Below are 20332 nucleotides of genomic sequence, written 5' to 3'. Positions count from 1 at the left end.
GCATGTCTATTTGGATCTATTCTCTTTGGGGTACACTGCACTTCTTGGATCTGTAATTTTAAGTCTTTCATAAGAGTTGGGAAATTTTCAGTGATAATTTCCTCCATCAGTTTTTCTCCTTCTTTTCCCTTCCCTTCTTCTTCTGGGATAACCACAACACGTATATTCGTGAGCTTCATATTGTCTTTCAATTCCCTGAGTCCCTGTTCATATTTTTCCATTTTTTCCCCTATATTTTCTTTTTCTTGCCGGATTTCATATTTTCCGTCCTCCAGTTCACTAATCCTATGTTCTGTCTCTCGAAATCTACCATTGTGGTTTCCATTGTTTTTTTCATCTCTTCTACCTTGCCTTTCATTCCCATAAGTTCTCAGTTTCCCATAAGTTTTTCAGACTCAATTTCTTCTTTTTGTTCATTCCTTGCCTTCTTTATATCCTCCCTCAATTCATTGATTTGTTTTTTTGATGAAGACATGGAAAACATGTCTGTTCGTATATTCTGAATTAATTGTTTCAGCTCCTGTATCTCATTTGAATTGTTGGTTTGTTCCTTTGACTGGGCCATATCTTCAATTTTCCTAGTGTGATTTGTTATTTTTTGCTGGCATCTAGGCATTTAATTACCTAAATTAGTTTATTCTGGAGATTGCTTTCACTTCTTTTACCTAGGGTTTTCTTGCTGGATGAATTTGTTGTCTATCTGTTCTTTGACATTCAGTTCAGCTTATCTGAACCTCTAGCTTAAGTTTTGTTTAACAGAGGAGAATTTTTCAGTTCTTGTTTTCTTGTTTCTTGCCCTACTTGTATGGTGCCTCCCCCCCGCCCCCCCAAACCCTTAGGAGGGTCTACTTAGATATTATAGTCCCCAGCCAGATTTTCCCAGACCAAACTGGCCTCCTATCAGGAGGAAAGAGTCACCTACATCGGTTTTTTCCTGAGGGTGAGACCCAGCAGGTTGAAAGACTTTCCTGTGAAGTCTCTGGACTCTGTTTTTCTTATCCTGTCCAATATGCGGTGCTTGTCTGTCTGCAGGTCCCACCAGCATAAGATGATGCTGTACGTTTAACTTCGGCAGACTCTCTCTGCTGGGGGCATGGTGGGGACACAGGAGAGGTTGTAGGCTGGTTTTAGTGGCTTCAAATTACCAAGCCCTGGTGTCTGAATTCCTTGAGGGAGGGATTCCACCTGAGTTGGGCTTCACCCCTCCCCTGGGGAAGGCACAGGCTCCAGACAAGCCCCCAAAAGAGCTCACTTCTGCCTATGCCTGGGGCAGTTGCAGCCTGAAAAGGTCCACCGCTGTATCCAGAGGCAGTTAAGCCTTTGTAGAAACACAGCCACGAAAACCTCTGTTTCCTTCTTTTTTTTCCCCTTTTTCCATCAGCCCTGCACCCTTGGCACCGGGGCAAAAATGAGCCACCTCCACTTTGACCAGGTTCACCTAAGCTGGGGGCCTACTTTTAGTAGTCAGAATTTGTTAATTAATTCCACAATTGGCGTTTCATTGTGCTCAGCCCCTGCTGCTGGTAAAGTTCCTTTCCTTTCCCCTCTGGGAAGCAGCCTGTGGGGGAGGAGTGCCGGCTGCCACAGCTTTGGGAACTCACAGTTCTGTGGGGGCTCGCAGCCAGTCCAGCTGGTCCAGACTGGGGTACGCTGTGTGTCTGGTCACTGACGTGGCCCCACGAGCTCTTCTGTACTGTTTCTGGTTATTTAGTAGTTGTTCTGGAGGACAAACTAAAATGCACACATTGTTAAGCCGCCATCTTGACCCGGAAGCCTGGTCTTTGTCTTTAAATGGGTAAGTCCAATTATTTATATTTATTGATAGAAAGAACTATTATCCTCTTTTATACTGTATTTCAAAGGTGCCCTTGCAATTTCCTTTGCTTTTTATCTTTTGCTATCTAAACTGTGCATTTATATTTATCTTCAAATGATTTAAAACTCATAGAATAAAAAGTAGTTATATTACTTTTTTTATATTACTTATTTCACGTATAAGTAGTTATGTTCAAATTTTAAAAATCAAACTTGGAACTATATATTTTGTTAACAGTTTGAAAAATTTTAAAAAACCTATGACTCCTCTTACCTATTCCCTTCTTTCTAATCTAGTATTCATCAACAGGGATTTCATTTCAGACTCTATTCTTCAAATGAATTACATTTTCTTTAATAACCTCATGTACAACCAGTATTTAGAACTTATTCTATATTGAACTAGTTTCAATGCTCACCTCTGATACTTTCCAACTGTTGTGCTCTTTATTTAGATTTATCTTTTAATTGGCAGGATTACATCTCAGTAAAATTTACAGACAGGATAATGGTTGGGATGTTTTCTGAGCCCTCACATGACTGAGAATATATTTCTTACACCATAACACAAATGACATGCTGGCTGGCTGGATGTGGAATTCTTGGTCCTAAGACTTTTCTGGCAGTTAAAGTGCCATTCAAGTTCTTCATCCTTTGTAGGCAAACTGTTTTCTTCTGTGCATATACTAATATATTATTTTCTTATATCTTAGTCTTAAAATTAATAACTTTTTATAAGACAAAAATTGGCTTCAGTCATTCAAGCTGACTTACTTAACGTAGGAAAATTTTTATTAACATTATATTTGATAACTGTCTCAGTTCTTCCTGTTATGAGGACACAAATTTGCCTCCTCTGCTAGAATTCAATTCAGTGTTTCATATCTGTCATATCAATTTTAGATGCAAAACTTCTATCAAATTTCCCTTTACACAATTGGCTCAACTTTCTTCAGTGTATATTCTGTTGTTTAGTCCTTCTGTTATCTTATCTCACCTTGTTATATAATATTACTACCTCCTTGACTTGGTCCAGCCCCTGATTTCTATTAAAGCACAAAGTTGCTGCTGTCTAAAATTAACTTCTGTTTCCTACAGCAAATCTTTTTCAAAGTATGTTTTCATTCTGGACACTAAGTACAATGTCCTTTTTCTTTTCTATGGCAGAAACTTTTCTTCAGCAATGAGATCAAATAAGGTCTGGTGTTTGCTCCTAAGTTATGTGGAATGGATGCTTCTTTACTGTCCATCTGGATGCATTTAATACCAGTCTCAGATTTTACGCAAAATTTAGCTGATGTAAATTTACACAATCAATTTGGTGATTTAGGAGTAGGAAATTTTGCTTAGCATAACTTCTCTTTTGTGTTTGAAATAAACTAGAACACAGGCAAAATTTCTACATCCAGCTTTTTGTCTAGCTCAGCCTTTATACCTGGACTTTTTCATAGTGTTGTTTCTCTACTATGTTAGGGAGAACACCCACCATACTCTGGGCTGTCTACTATAGTCTCTGCCTGGTACCTCCAAATGCAGTCACTTTTGAAATTATTCCACAAAGTAAAACGGTGGTATTCTTTCCATCTGTTCCAAGACTTGCCCTTATTTCTTTCTCAACCCTCTGTGTGATTATCCCAGGATCTATTCTACTTCCCATGACCTGGATTATTTTCCTGGGAGTAGGACTCCCAAGTAAGGCACCAGGTCTTCCAAAGCAATCCATCAGTAGGATAACCAGAAAGGGTAAGGAAGACAGTGCCTATATTTTAAAACTACACATACTCGTTGAGACCAAAGGAAGAAAGGTTTATTTGGTCTGGAACTGAAATTTTCTGTAGCACATAATCAAACCCAACCTATCTGTATAGCTCATTTGAACAATTGAAACACAGGGAGCCCAGAATAAGAAAGAGGTCCTTTAATCCTGTATAAATTATTGCAATACCTGGAAACATCCCAGAGTATATTACATATTGGTAAAGTTCCTTGAGGGATAGGAAAAAGAATATGGAACTATTAAACCTTACCACCAGGGAATCTCCTGATACTGCATCAAACTTTAGGGACACCCAAATCAGTAGGCCATGCCCTCAATCCTGAGGCTTACACTTCTGAAGCTTATATAGGTAGCAGAGAAGCTTAGACTTCTAGAGGACCCCTTTTGTTGCTCAGATGTGGCCTCACTCTTTCTAAGCCCAATTCTGCAAGTGAAATCATTGTCTTCCTCCCTATGTGGGACATGACATCCAGGGGTGCAAGTCTGCCTGGCAATGTGGGGAGATGATTTCCACGGATGACTCCAGCCCTGGCACCATGGAATCAACAATTCCATCATGATCAAAAGGGGGAAAAGAAGTATAACTAACAAAGTATGAGTGGCTGAGAGAGTCAAGAGGCTGCTCTGGAGGTTGCTCTTACACAAGCTTCAGTTAAACTTTGCTACCTTTCATGACTCGCTAACCCCCAACCAGGACCATTCCAGCTAATATTAAAGAACACCCAGGGCAATAAAAAAGATTCCACAAGTGTCATGGTCAGCTTCATGTGTCAACTGGGCCAGGTGGTGGTACCCATTTCTCAGGTTGGGCAAGTGCTGGCCTGCTATGAGGAAATTTCACAGAATTAAATCATGATCACATCGGCTACACCCATAGCTGATTACATTTGTAATCAGCCAAGGGGCGTGTCTTCTACAGTGAGCGATGTTTAATCTAATTACTGAAAGGCTTTTAAGGAAGATTCAGAAGAGACAGTCTCTCTTTCAGCCTCTCCTAGAGTTTGTCCAGACACTTCATCAGAGTCATCAGCTTCACAGCCTGTCCTATGGATTTTGGACTCTATATTTCCACAGATACGTGAGACACTTTTATTAATTTTCTATTCACAGATATTTCCCGCTGATTCTGTTTCTCTAGAGAACCCTAGTTAATACAATAAGGGTTCTATGCACTAGAGTAACTTTCCAGAGACCTACAACCTCTAGATGGGTCCCTGGTCCAGATAAGTCCTGAAACCTAGAGGGCCCAGCTTCTCCAGAACATCAGATAGTTCTACCTCCCTAACCCATATTAGTGACAGACCCTTCCAATAAGAAAAATTTAGAATGGCCATAACTCAAATACCCCTAAACAGAGGGATAGAAAGATCAAAGATGAGGGTGGAGTTATACAGACAAGAGAGGATTTAACAAATGAATATGAATGCTGAGTCATTAAACTGATATCTTTCTTAGTCTCCAGTGTCTCAGAGCAGCTAGAAGTAAAAACCTAAAATTGTGGAATTGTAACCTATGTCAAACTCTGAAATATGTTCTACAACTAATTGTGGTGCTATGTTTTGAAATTTATTGCTTTTTTGTATGTATGTTGTCTATCTTGACCAAAAAGGGGGAAATAAGTGTAACTAATAAAGTATCAGTGGCAGAGAGAGTTTAAATAGAATTGGGAGGCTGCTCTGGAGGTTGCTCTTAGGCAAGCTTCAGTTGGACATTGCTACCTATCATAACCTGCCAACCCTTAACCAGGACCATTTCATCCAATTCTAAAGAACACCTGGCACAATATATAAGAGTCTACAAAGGTTCCATAAACTAGTGTAACTTTCCAGAAAACTACAACCTCCAGGTGGGTCCCTGGACCAGATGAGCCCTGAAATCTAGAGGGACCAGCCTCTCCAGAATATCAGATAGTTTCATCTCCCTAACCCATATTGGTGATAAGACCTTTCCAACATGAAAAAGTTAGAATGGCCATAGCCCAAACACGCCTAAAGAGAAGGATGGAAAGATCAAAGCTGATGGTGGAATTATACAGTGAAGATAGGATTTAACAAATGAGTATGAATGCTGAATCATATTCAAACTGGTAACTCTTTTAGTCTCCAGTATTTAGAGCAGCTAGAACTAAAAACCTAAAATTGTAGAACTGTAACCCATGTCAAACTCTGAGATATGTTCTACAACTACTTGTGATGCTGTGCTTTGAAATGTATTGTTTTGTATACGTTATTTTTCACAAAAAGAAAAGGAAAAAAGTCGATTGTGATGATAAAAAAAATTTATTCCTTCTAACCTCCTATATTCTAGATCAGCTAGAAGGAAAAATCAGAGGATAATATGGTAGCCAATGACAAACTTCTGGGATCTGTCCTGTAACCACCTGTTGAACAGTGCTTTGAAAACTATTGTTTTTTTATTTCTTTGCTTTGTACAAATGTTATACTATACAGTAAAAAAGTAAAAAAAAAACTTTAGTAGTTTTCCTTAATTTATCAATGCCCTTTGGGACACTAGGAGAATTATCTGTGGGGAAGAACTGGTAAATTCTATTAAAGTCAAAACAAAAATTTTTTTTTTCTAGTTTCTAAATTACTTTTTTTACAGCTTATCTGTAAAATTTACATCTGTAAAATACCAACCTCACTCCAAATCAGAAGTTTATTGTAATGAATGCTGGGGGAGTGGGGGGGTTGCAGAGAATACAATAAAAACTCCTAGAAATAGTACAAGATGAATATACCAGTGCATGGAAATGTCCTTTTATTCCTTTGAAAAAGAAATTTAAGCATTTTGTATAGAAATACATCTTAGTTTACGCTATCTCCTTAAATGGAGCATATTAAACATAGTCTAAAGTTATTTCAATAACACAAAGATTCAGTGTTATTGAAATAACATCGAAAGAAATGTAGTGCTGACCTCAGTGGCTACATATCTCTGCCCTGAAATGTCTTTTAAAAGCATTTCTATATGGCTCTAGTGTCCATAATTGCACTCATAATGATGAACTTGGAGCACTGCAAAATACTAAAGAAACTTATAATTAAAATAGATTTTCTTGTTGTTGTTTGGTGGGTATAGAGTGCTTATAAATAAAAATTAAAAATAAAATAGTTTATGTTAGGTGCATAGTTTAATTTAATATAATTATTAGAAAAATGGTAAACCAAGCATGATAGGTAGCCAATCTACTAGACCAAATATCTGCCAAAACAATACCCATTACAGATACATCAAGTGACGATTTAATATACAAGCAAATAAATATTCAATTTCCACACATACAGCAACTCCTAAAGTATATTCTACACTCACTGTGTTATTTTCCTGGACACCACAAAAAGTTGGTCTTAATATATTATCTGTAAATTATTTTTTTGTTTTTATTTCTTATTTAATAGAGGCATAGAACTACAAAATATCATTTAAACACGTTAAAAAGACAAGTATATGCCATAAATTCTTTACATAAAGGCTGAAAAGGTTTCCCCTCAAAGTTCTTTTTTTCAGCAAAACTGGGGCATTTTTAGAAGAGACCCTGGTCCCACAAACATGACTTTTTTACTTGAAATAATTTAATTTTGTTCCTCTACCTTCCTGCTCTTTTCTTCCTTGGTAAAAAAGCAAATAAACTAACACCCCACAAAATGAATGCCTTGAATTGCTAAAACTAATAAAAATAAATGTACCAATATACTTTTCTACTAGAGAAAAGCCAGAACCTCTTGGGCAGGCCACAGTGGCTCAGCAGGCAGAGAGACCTGGGTTCAATTTCCGGTGTCTGCCCATGTAAAAATAAAACAAAACAAAACAAAAAACCCACACACAAAAAAAACTAGAACCTCTTAATAAAAGCAGTAAATACATGTGAGTTAAATCAATACCAACTGCTCTGCAAAAAGTAGTGACAAAAATCTGGATGCCATCATGTAAAGATGCATAAATTCTTTAAAAAGCAAAGCAAAATTATTTGATTTACTTAACTCTACCTGCTCATCTCTTTGTCTCCACTCTCGCCAATTTTCTCCGCGTGAATCCTTCTGTACTGGGTTTGACAATGAAAGCTCATGTTGAGCATTACAAATACCATGGGAAGATTTCTGGGGAATTTTCTTAAAAGCAAGATTCCTGAGCTATAAAACAATGAAAATATATTAAGTTTACCATTATAAATTAATCATATTTTTATACTTCTAAATACTACTCTAACTACTCTAAATACTCATTATGCTAACTCAAACAATGGGAATAAAATCATTATTTATATTTTTATAACCTTTGTAGAATGTTAATTTCACCAGTATTTAAGATAACATTGGTGGATTTATAGATGAAATTATTAATAATGTGAGAAAGGGTTGTACCTTATTATAACACCATTTTAATGTATTCTTAACTAAACGGAGAAAGTTTTTTGGGGCAGGCACTGGGAACTGAACCCAGGTCTCTGGCATGGCAGGCGAGAATTCTGCCTGAGCCACCGTCACACCAACCATAAAGGGAAGAAGTTTTTAAGAATAGAAAAAAGTAAAGCAAGTGTGCTTTTAAAACATAAAACAATATGATTAAAAAACACTGAAGTTTAATAGCTTACAAATTTGAAAGTTTAAATAATGAAAGAGGACAGCCTAAGCAACTCTGGCAACTCCTCTTCTAGTTCTGAAACATACAAGGCCTAGTTCATAAATGAACTAAAGTTTTATTGGCCAAGTCACTCTCCACAAAAAATAATGTGAAACATAATGGTTGAAACGAGAGAAAAATACTGAGAGGTTTTCAACTGAGGATAAAGAATTTTAACTGATAATCAATATAGTGCTCTGAAAAAAAAAAGTGATAAGACACAAACATCACTTTTTTGATGTAAACTGGTTTCTGCCATGGACAGGACACACAGCAGGGGATGCCGCTGGAAACGATACTGGTAGGCTGACTGCTGCTTTACTGTACAAAAGTAGGGTCTGACAACTTTCAGCTGTGGAAGTAGAAAGGGTGGACCCTTTGTGCTCATTCTCTTACACATTTCCCTAGTCTCTAAAGTAAACATCTGTTATTCCCTTATTTCTCTGTTCTCCCTGCATCATCTTTAATTCCAGAAAGAAAATGGCAGGCAATCAACAGTTCTGAAAAGCTCAACTTTCAAAAGGTGATCTGGTGGGGAAAAGATCTTTTCCTTAAAGTTACTCTTTGTGTAGCAAGTACTTTAAAGAGATATTTAGAAAAAAATGGTGATGGAAATATAATAAAAACTTAAATTGAAAAGGCTTTTCTAAGTCTTGGGACATTTAAAATGAACATGGGGGATAAAACAACACTTTTACTGCTTCTCTTGTTAGCTGGCATAGAGATAGGTCCTAATATACCCATTGCCCTATTTATTAAAAAATTTAAAAAAACCTTTAAAAAAACAAAAAAGAAGAACAACTCTATATGCTAGAGCTGTTTTTCAGCATTTGTTTTAAAGACAAATAAACACATTAAATTCTTGTCATGTAACTCATGCTAAGAATGTCTGGAGGAGAAGAGCCTGCCAGGCACTTATTCCTCATAAGAAAGAAATGAACATCAAATATTTAAAAATGTAATTTCAAAACTAGTCACAGGATTACTGTCTATAATAGTAAAAAATGGGAAACAACCTAAATGTTTATCACATGGGTTCAATTAAATAAGGCATAATATGTCCATATAATTAATTACTGTGTATTCATAAAAAATAATGTAGATCTTTATTTACTAGTATAGAAAGTTGCTCTCAGCTAATAAGAAGAAGCCAGTTATAAAATGGTCTATTATATAATCCTATTTTTAAAATCTTTACAGATGTACAGAAAACACATATCAAATTAATTGGTTATATCTCCAAACCAAAAAGAAAAAGCATTTAAAAAATGTTCATTACATTTAACTTTAAAGACATAAATTTATATCCATTCATTCTAATAATATCTACCAGATACCTATGGACCAGGTACTATGGCTACATGGGTGAACAAGATAGTATCGTTACCCTCATGATACTTACAGTCTATTGGGAAAGCAGATGTTAAGCAAGTGATTATAACTGTTACCTCATTTGCTTCACTCTGTTGCTGTTCCTTCTTTTTTCTTCTTTTCTCTCTCTTTTTCTCATTTGTAGCTGATTTGCTTCCCAAAGTTTGAGATTTCCCAGCATTTTGACCTTTGCCTTTTCCAGGTTCAGAATCAGAACCACTGCCACTATCCACTTGTAACAAGGCAAAACGAGAAGCAGTAGTAGGTACAGAACTAAGCACTGCTGAGGCCATTGTAGATTTTTCACTTAAAATACTTCTGTCAAGAATAATTCCTGCAGAGAGGGGGAAGAGGGACAGATGAGTAAATATACACAATAAAAAACGTACTAGAGTCTAGAAAAACCATACATATTTCTCTTGACACTCAATTTGGTATTATTTGAATTCATATCTCAATCTTACTGGCAATAACACATTTTTTAATTTAAATAAGCAATATAAAATTGTATGATATTAAACAGAAAAATAGTATAGTGAGATTTCACACGTAATAACAATTGCAAGACTACTACCAATATAATTACACAAGTCTACCCTATTTGGGGGGGGGGGGGGACTATGTAAAGGTATAAATACCTTTGAGGTGAGGATCATGGGGGTCTATTCTGAAAGCTAACCACACTCTTTGGGAGGCAACAAAATGAGAAGCATGTATTCAATTTTTCACCTCAACCTAAGAATCCACAAAAATATTCTGAAACCTTTTAATTTTTTGCTCAACAATGAGGAAAAATCAAAAAAAGTACTGATATTTGAAGACGTCATCTAGATGTCATTTAAGCCTAAGTATTTTTTTTAAATATCTAGGAATAAATTTAATGAAGAAAGTAAAGGACTTGTACTATAAATCTCTACTAAATTAAATTAAGAAGTTAAAGAAGACCCAAACCCAAACAAATGGAAAGATATCCAGTGCTCATTGATTAGAATACTTAGTATTATCAAGATATCAATACTATGTAATTACAGAGTCAAAGCAATCCCAATCAAAATTCCAGCAAACTTCTGTAAAGAAATGGAATGACTAATCATCAAATTTTTTTATGTTTAAAGCAATGGACTCCAAATAGCCAAAACTGTCTTGAAAAAGAAGAATAAAGTTGGAGGACTCAGACTTAATTTACCAATTTCAAACTGTTACAAAGCGAGTTATCAAAACACTGCAGTACTGGCCCAAGGACAGACATATACACCAATGCTAAGCCAAAGTATTTTTATTATAATACCATGTTAAAACCCATTATTTTTGTTATCAGAAATATACAAATCCAGACAAAATACATTATTCATAAAAATGACATCACTGATAAATTATGATATGATTTTAGGTTTAAATCTTTCCTATACACATGAGAATTAAGACTTCATAAGTTGTTATTATGAGAGAAAATATTACAAAATGAAAAAGAAATTACACACTCAAAAGTACTTCAGAAAACATTAATTATATTTCAACATGTCATGCTAAAATCCTACATAAAGTTTTAACTGCTTTCAACACCGTTATATACAATAATCCTACACAGTTTGTCAACAATCATCACTATATTTAATTCTAACTGTTGGGACTAAAAATTGTATGTAATAACTGTATTATTATTCATATTTACTCACTGCCTCTCTCCAAAGGAGAATTATGTATCGCTCTTATGTTGAATGCAGGCATGAACATGTGACATAATTTGGCTAGTGCTTCTAAAAGCATTAAGAGTCAGCACATGGTTTTCCCTGTTTCTGTGATTTTGAAGTATATGTTAAGATAGAGTCTCCAGCAGCAAGGTCTGAGGTCTGATAGAACCTGAAACCATAACAAAGCCCCCTTACCAACTTGTGATGGCATATGTATCTTGAGCAAGAAATCAAATTTGCTGCTTTAAGCTGATGATATTTTCAGTTTGTTACTGCAGTATAACGTAGCTTTATCATTAATATCTTAAATAAATTTATCTCCCATTCCAGAACTGATACCAAAACCATGAATATCATATATGAATTGTTCCACATGAGTTAAATGTTCATAAATGTCTGTTCCAAAACATCTCTCCAAAGCTCGTAGAAATTTTTCTTTCTGTGGCACAGGGCAGAGCTTCCTTACCAGTGTATTTCCAGATTAAATCAGCCTCGGGGCTAGTCACCTACAGATGCAAGCAGCCTCATCTTGTGCTCCTCAGATGGTAGCTCCTGCACATGCTGCAGTGCAGTTATGTGTCATCTGTGACAAAGGAAGTGCACTACTCCTTAGAAATACACTTCATCAGTCAGCTGCAGAATGCACAATATCTATCATGATAGACAGGCCCATGGAACTGAAGGAAGAATTTGAGTTCCAGGTGCTCAAAGAGAAAGACATATAGTACAAGAAGTACATAGAGTATAAGGTCAAAAGTGAGAAAGCATGGAGGCTTCTCATAAGCAAGGTATCCATGACCTTAAAGCTCTATATTCACATATATCAAATATTTCTCCCCATTTGCCAGTGACATCTGCTTAGAGGCATAAAATCTTGTTATGGAGTGATTACTCAAACAATGAATAAATGATTTGTGCAAATTAGAGCTTCATCATTATTTCAAAACACTTGAAATGAGAAAATTCCAATTGGATTTTAAATCATTTCACTTTATCACAAGAAATTTCAATATTATATTTTCAATGAAAAGAGCTTACAAGAAAAAATGGTTTAAAATTTTTATTACCTTCTCATATAAACAAAATTCTAATGGGGACTCAATTTGAAGAAATCATCATGTAAAAGTCTAAATAAGAAATTGCAAATTCTTATGTCATTAATAAACCTGATATTTAAAAATTAATGTTTGTTCTAGTTTGCTAGCTGCCGGAATGCAATATACCAGAAACAGAATGGCTTTTAAAAAGGGAAATTTAATCAGATGCTAGTTTACAGTTCCAAGGCCAAGAACATGTCCCAATTAAAACTAGTCTATAGAAATATCCAATCTAAGGCATCCAGGGAAAGATACCTTGGTTCAAGAAGGCCGATGAAGTTCAGGGTTTCTCTCTCAAGTGAGAAGGCACATGGTGAACATAGAGTTTCTCTCTCATCTGGAAAGGCATATGGTGAACACAGTCAGGGTTCCTTTCTCATCTGGAAGGGCACATGGTGAACACGGCGTCATCTGCTAGCTTCTTCTCCTGGCTTCCTGTATCATGAAGCTCCCCAGGAGGCATTTTCCTTCTTCATCTCCAAAGGTCGCTGGCTCGTGGACTCTCTACTTCATGGTGCTGCAGCATTCTCTGCTCTCTCCGAATCTCTCTCATTCTCCAAAATGTTTCCTCTTTTATAGACTCCAGTAAACCATTCAAGACCCACCCAATGGGTGGAGACACATCTCCCCTAATCCAGTTTAACAACCACTCTTGATTGGGTGACATCTCCAGGGAGATGATCTAACTACAGATTCAAACATACAGTATTGAATAAGGATTATTCTGCCATTTTATGAAATGAGATTTTGATTAAAACATGGCTTTTCTAGGGTCCACACATCCTTTCAAACCAGCATACTGTTCATGGAAACAAACACAATTTTCTTATTAGAAGCCCTGAAAAGATTTTTAAGTTTTATACAAATTCAACATTTAGTATCTTTCCTAATATTCTGTATTTATTTATATTAATCGTAGACTATAAAGAAGATGTGCCACATTTTTTTTCACTCAGTTCTATACAGACACTTATAGATCCCTTCCCAGGTTTGGGACAATGAGATACTTCTTGTCCTTTACTTGGAATGCAGAAGTCAAGTGGTAGAAAAGACTAGTACAAGTGTCAACCTGGAGACAGAAGCCTGATCAAACCCAATTAGCTATTTACTGTGAACCTCTGAGTAACCTACTTAATCTTTTGCTTTCCTTCTGTGAAAGAAGGATATGAATGCTTATATGAGCTTTTTGAAGATTAAGTAAATTAGTATATGTAAAGTGCTTCAACAGTAGCCAGTACTGCATAAGCACTCAAACATGAACATCTATTGGGGTTCTTACTATTATTATTCCACTGAATATGTCCTGAGATCCCATGAGGCATAGGATAACTGGCAGATGCTACTTAAAAATTTGACTACCAAGTAATGTTAACAAGATGGTGGAGTAAAAAGCTCTCCAAATCCCATCCTCCTACAGAAATATTGACAAACAAGCAAAAACTAGCAAAATCAATTTTGTCAGAACCCTGGAAAACAGTCAAAAGTTTACAACAACTAGGCAAATGTGAATCAACAAAAATACAATTTTAAAATGGTAGGAGAGTCTTGAGACACCTTCACTAGCACTTTCCCCACTCCTCCTCCCTGGCTTTGCACAGCGGTAGCTTGTGCTACCTGTACATGACCCTGATCCCAGGTTCCAGAAGGAGTAGAGCACCCCTTATTCACACACTGAATACACATTTGTTCCAACCAATTTGATGGCAGACTGAAGAACTGATCCAAGACACTGTTTTCTGCCTCATCAGTTCCATTCTCACTCTGAAAGAAGCAGAAGCTGGTTGGCCACTAAAACATCATTAAAAAAAAAAATTAAACCACAGCTGTCTGAGGCAAAAGATAATGATTGAGATATACAATAGTGCACCTGAGGCCTGGGAGGCAATGCATCAGGGAAAGTGGGACATTTGGAGTGTTCATGTATACAGGGAAATTTATAAGGTCATATGCAAAAAACCAGGATGAGGTAAATGTTCAAAAACACGAGAAAGGGCCCAAGAGTTTCACCTTGAGTTGTTTGTTAGGCTCACTGCAGATCTGACTGAGCACTAAAGGAAAGCCTCAACACAGAGCCAATCTGCAAAAACTATAAGAGCTTTGGGCTTTTTGTTGTTGTTAGCTCCTGGTATTCAAAGAAATCTGTCATAACACTAGCTGAATACAAGCTAAAGGAAACTTCAATGACTTCATACATCAAGGAATACAGTCTTTGCCGAAACTGTTAGGAATAATCACTAAACAAATAGACAACTACAGCTTTCAACAATAAGAAGAAAAACAACAAGCCCTGGGGAAAGGGGAGAATCTTATTTCAAGAGCTAACATTAAAATATACAAATGTTCAGATTTCAACAAAAAATCACAAGGCATAAAGAGTAATAGCAAATGATCCATTCAGAGGAACAAAATAAAATGACAGAAATCATCAATGAGGAACATAGACATTGGACTTACTAGACAATACTTACACAACTATCTTAAATACGTTGAAAGAACTAAAGGAAAACAAAGAACTAAAGGATTTCAGAAAAACAATATAAGAACAAAATGGGAATTTCAATAAAGTGATAGAAATTATAAAATGGAACAAACAATTATTGGAGCTGAAGTCCACCATAACCGAAAATTAAAAATTCCATAAGGAGATTCAACAGCAGACTGAAGTTGGCAGAAGAATCAGCAGCCTTGATGATACAAAAATTTAAATTATCCAATCTGAGGAGGCGAAAAGTGAACAGAACTTAAGACACTGTGACACACCATGAAGCATACCAATATACCCAGAAAAGAGAGAGAGGGGAGGAGATAAAAAGAACATTTGGAAAATTAATGACTAAAAATTTCCCAAACTTGAAAAAAGACATAAATATAAACATCTTATCAGGTCAATGAACTCCAGTAAATATAAACATGAGATCCACACCAAGATACGTTTGGACTAAACCGTCAAATGCCAAAGACAATGAGAGAATCTTGAGAGCAACATGAGAGAAGCAACTCGCATGTACACACAATCCTCATTAAGATTAACAGCAGATTTCTTATTAGAAATCATGGGGGCCAGGAGGCAGTAGGATGGCATATTTAAAGTGCTAAAAGAAAAAAAACTGTCAACCAAGAACTCTATATCCAACAAGATTGTCTTCTTAAATCAGAAGAGATGAAGACATTCCCAGATAAAGCTGAGGAATTTCATTCACACTAGACCTTCCTTAAAAGAAATGCTAGAGGGAATCTTCCAGGTTGAAAGGAAATGACATTAAATTTCAGTCATGTTTAAAAAAAAAAAAGACCTCTAATAAAGGTAACTACATGGTAAATTTAAATACCAGTGGTTTATAACTCACTTTTTATTTCTTACACAACAAAATATAAATGCAAAAAAAGTAATTATAAGTGTATGTTTTGAGGTATACAATGTGTAAAGATGTAATGTTTACATTCCCAAAGGGATCGGGAACAAAGAGGTATAGAACCATAATTGGTGTATGCTATTGAAATTAGGTTGGTGTCAATTCAAACGACATTGTTATAGATCTAGGAAGCCAAAAATTAAAAAAAGTTTTTTTAGATTGTAAATACTAAATACAATCTTTTTTAAAAAATATTTTTAGATAATTTTTAACATACAAATATTCCATACATGGTGTATAATCAGTGGTTCACAATATCATCACACAGTTGTGTATTTATCACCGTGATAGGTTTTTAGAACATTTGCATCACTCCAGAAAAATAAATAAAAAGGAAAAATAAAACAACTCATACATACCATATCCTCCACTCTTTCCTCTCATTGACTACTAGTATTTCCATCTATCCAATTTATCAAATGAACGTTTTAGTATTTTTTGAAAGCCCATATTTCCAAACTTTACCACTAAATTGTATCAAATCTTCATAATTTTTATAGGATGTTAAATTTAAGACCCTTGGTAACCATAAAAAAAACTTCAAAATACACACAAAAGAAAATAAGAAGGGATATAAATGGTTCACTATAGAATATCAATTAAACATAAAAGTAGGCAGCTATGGAGAAAATGAGGGGCAAAAAGGTATGACTTACAAAAAAACAAATAGCAAAATGGCAGAAGTCCTGTATTATCAGTAATCACTTTAAGTGTAAATGGATTAAAATCTCCAAATAAAAGGCTGAATGGGTAAAAAAGCAGGATGCAACTACACACTGTCTAAAAAAGACTCATCTTAAATTCAAAGACACGGAGTGAAAGCGAAAAGATGGGGAAAATATTCCATATCAGTAGTAGCCAAAGCAGGCTGGGGTGACTCTATATTAATAGTAAATAAACATACTTTAAGTAAAAAACTGTTACAAGGGAAAATGAAGGACATATATATTGATAAAAGCACCAACTCATCAACAAGATATGACAATTAACATATATTCACCTAACACCAGTGCCACAACATAAAGAAAATATCTCAAAACTGAAGGGAGAAATTGATTCTACATTAATAGTAGGAAACTTCAATACACCACTTTCAATAATGGATAGAACATCTAGATAGAGGATCAATAAAGATACAGAGGTTTTGGTAAAAAGGTATAAACCAAAAACATCAAACAGACATATGTAGAACTCTTTACCCAACAACAACAGAATACACATTCTTCTCAAATGCACATGAATCATTCTCCAGGACAAACCATACCTAGGTAATAAAACAAGTTTAATAATTCAAAAGTACTGAAAGCACACCACATATTTTCTATGATGCAATGAAATGAAGGTAGTAATCAATACCAGAAAGAAAACTGGAAAATTCACAACAATGTGGAAACTAAACAAAACATACTCTTAAATAACAATGGATCTAAGAAGAAATCAAAAGAGAAATTAGAAAATACCAGTAGCTGAATGAAAATGAAAACAAAACATATCAAAATTTATGGGACGCAGCAAACGCTGTGCTCAGAGTGAAATCTATAACTGTAAACATCTACATCAAAAGAGAAGAAAGATCCCAAAGCAGTAACCTAAATTCACACCTGAAGGAACTAGGAAAAGAACAAACTACACCCAAAGTGAGCACAAGGAAGAAGTAGGGAGAGACAAGAGCAGAGATAAATGAAATAGAGAATAGAAAAACAACAAGATCAACAAAACCAAAGTTGGTTTTTTGAAAAGATAAAATTGACAAACCTTTAGCTAGGCTGAAAAAGGAAAAAAAAGAAAAACGCAAATAACTAAAATCAGAAATGAAACAGGGGCTGTTACTACCAACCTTATAGAATTAAAAAGGATTATAAGAGCATACTAAGAACTGTACGCCAACAAATTAGAAAACCTAAAAAAATTGCACAAATTCCCAGAAACACAGAAATTACCTCTATTGACTCAGTAAGAAAACATCTCAACAGACCAAACATTAGTAAAGAGAGTCAATCAGAGATCAAAAACATTCCAATGGGACTGGGAGCTTGGAGAAATCATATAGGAACTCTGCATTTTACACAATTTTTCTATAAACTTACAACTGCACTAATAAAAAAAAAGGTTGAACACCAAAGCCTCCCAACAAAGAAAATTCATAACCAGATGTCTTCATCAGTGAATTTTACCAAACATTCAAAAAATGAACACCAATTCTTCTCAAACTGTTCTTAAAAAATTGAGAGGAGGGAATCCTTCCCAGTCAATCTACCCTGGCACCAAAGCCAGATAAGGACATCACAAAAAAGAGAAAACTACAGACCAATATCCTTATGAACACAGATGTAAAAAGTCTCAACCAAATACTAGCTAACTGAATCCAACAACACATTAAAAGGATTATATACTATCACCAAGTGGGATTTATCCCAGGTATGCAAGGATGGCTCAACATCAGAAAATCAATTAATGTAATATATATCACATTAACAGAATGAAGGCCATAAAAATACACATGATCATCTCAATGCAGAAAAGGTATCTGACAAAATCCAGAAAGCTTTCTTGTAGAAACATCAGAAAACAAGGAAAGGAAGGGAACTTCCTCAACATGACAGAGGGCATATATGAAAGTCCCACAACTAAAATCATACGCTATAATGAAAGACTGAAAGTCAGGAACAAGACAAGTATGCCCACTGTTACCACTGTTATTCAACATTGTATTAGAAGTTCCAGACAGAGCAGTTAGTCAAGAAAAAAATAAATAAAAGGCATTCAAATCAGAATGAAAGAAATAAAACTATCTCTATTCCCAAATGACATTATCCTATACACAGAAAATTCCAAAGAATCCACAAAAGAGCTACCAGAGCTAATAAAGTCAGCAAAGTCACAGGGTATAAGATCAACAAAGAGAGACAGTTGTACTTCTATATGAATGTGAAAGACTTTTATACTGAAAATTATAAAACACTGCTGAAAGGAATTAAAGAAGATCTAAATATATGGAAAGATATCCTGTGTTCATGGATTGTAAGACTTAATATTGTTAAACAGACAATACTATCTAAGGTGATCTACAGGCTCAGCACAATCCCAATAAAAATCCCAGCAGTCTTTTTGGCAGAAATCAAAAAGTCAATCCTCAATTCATATGTAATTGCAAGGGTCCCAGAATACTTAAAACCATCCTGAATAAGGACAAAGTTGGAGGATTCACACTGCGCAACTTCCAAACTTACTACAAATTTGCAGTTATCAAAACAGTGTGGCAATGGCATAAGGATAAACAGATCAGTGAATCAGAATAAAGGGTCCAAAGATTCATGAGACCGGTTTTTAACAAGGGTCCCAAGTCCACCTAATGGGGAAAAAAAAAGTCTCTATCACAAATGGTACTGGGAAGTTGTTCTAATCTGCTAGGTGCCAGAACGCAATATACCAGAAACAGAATGGCTTTTAAAAAGGGGAATTTAATAAGTTGGTAGTTTATAGTTCTAAAGCCGAGAAAATGTCCCAATTAAAGCAAGTCTATAGAAATGTCCAATCTAAGGCATCCAGGGAAAGATAACTTGGTTCAAGAAGGCTAATGGAGTACAGGGTTCTTTCTCAAGTGAGAAGGCACATGGCGAACACAGAGTTTCTCTCTCATCTGGAAAGGCACACGGTGAACATGGTCAGGGTTCCTCTTTCATCTGGAAGGGCAAATGGCAAGCATGGTGTCATCTGCTAGCTTCTTATCCTGGCTTCCTATTTCATGAAGCTCCCCAGGAGGCGTTTTCCTTCTTCATCTCCAAAGGTTGCTGGCTGTGGACTCTCTGCTTCGTGGTGCTGCAGTATTCTCTGCTCTCTCTGAATCTCCTTCTTTCTCCAAAATTGTTTCCTCTTTTATAGGACTCCAGAAACTAATCAAGACCCACCCAAATGGGAGGAAACACACCTCTACCTAATTCAGCTTAACAACCACTCTTTATTAAATCACATCTCCAGGGAGATGATCTAATTACAGTTTCAAATATACAATACTGAATAAGGATTAGAAGAAATGGTTACCTTTGCAAAACGAGATTAGGATTAAAACATGACTTTTCTAGGGGACATACATCCTTTCAAACCAGCACAGAAGTGTATAGCCACATGCAAAAGAATGAAAGTAGACCCCACCTCATATCATATATAAAAATTAACTCAAAAGGATCAATGACCCTAAATATAGGAACTAAAACCATAAAATTCTTAGAAGGAAGTATAAGGGAAAATCTCTGAGACTTTGTTATTTGGTAATGCATTCTTATATATGACACCAAAAGCATGAGCAACAAAATAAACAGATTAAAGGAACTTCATCAACTTAAAAACTTTCGTGCAAAGGACATTAAAAGGAGTAAAAAGACAACATACACAATGGAAGAAAATATTCAGAGTAAAAAAAAAAAAGTACTACAACTCAACAGAGAAAAGACTAACAATCCAATTTAAAAACAGGCAAAATAATGGAGCAGACATTTCTACAAAAAAGATATACAATTGGCCAATAAGCACATAAAAAGATGCTCA

At 35.5% G+C, this 20332-nt stretch overlaps 1 protein-coding gene across 10 annotated transcripts in view; it reads right to left on the bottom strand.

Moving 5' to 3' along the window:
- GKAP1 (G kinase anchoring protein 1) overlaps window positions 1–20332 on the bottom strand; it is a 151629-nt gene that overhangs the window by 118115 nt on the left and 13182 nt on the right. For 5 of the 10 annotated variants that reach the window (XM_077148581.1, XM_077148590.1, XM_077148583.1 and 2 more), the window contains exons 3-5: window positions 11263–11446; window positions 9664–9920; window positions 7582–7725 (exon numbers count right to left, since the gene is read on the bottom strand). In XM_077148581.1, the coding sequence (XP_077004696.1) occupies window positions 7582–7725; window positions 9664–9920; window positions 11263–11353 (492 nt within the window). In that variant the 5' untranslated portion in view covers window positions 11354–11446. The remainder of the gene's footprint in view (window positions 1–7581; window positions 7726–9663; window positions 9921–11262; window positions 11447–20332) is intronic. The other 5 variants (XM_077148586.1, XM_077148584.1, XM_077148588.1 and 2 more) reach the window with 1 other exon arrangement.

This window comes from Tamandua tetradactyla, chromosome 2, assembly GCF_023851605.1.
Source record: "Tamandua tetradactyla isolate mTamTet1 chromosome 2, mTamTet1.pri, whole genome shotgun sequence".
Lineage (NCBI taxonomy): Eukaryota > Metazoa > Chordata > Mammalia > Pilosa > Myrmecophagidae > Tamandua > Tamandua tetradactyla.
The sequence above is the reverse complement of the archived record's forward strand: the minus strand, read 5'-3'. Positions and strand labels throughout refer to the sequence as shown.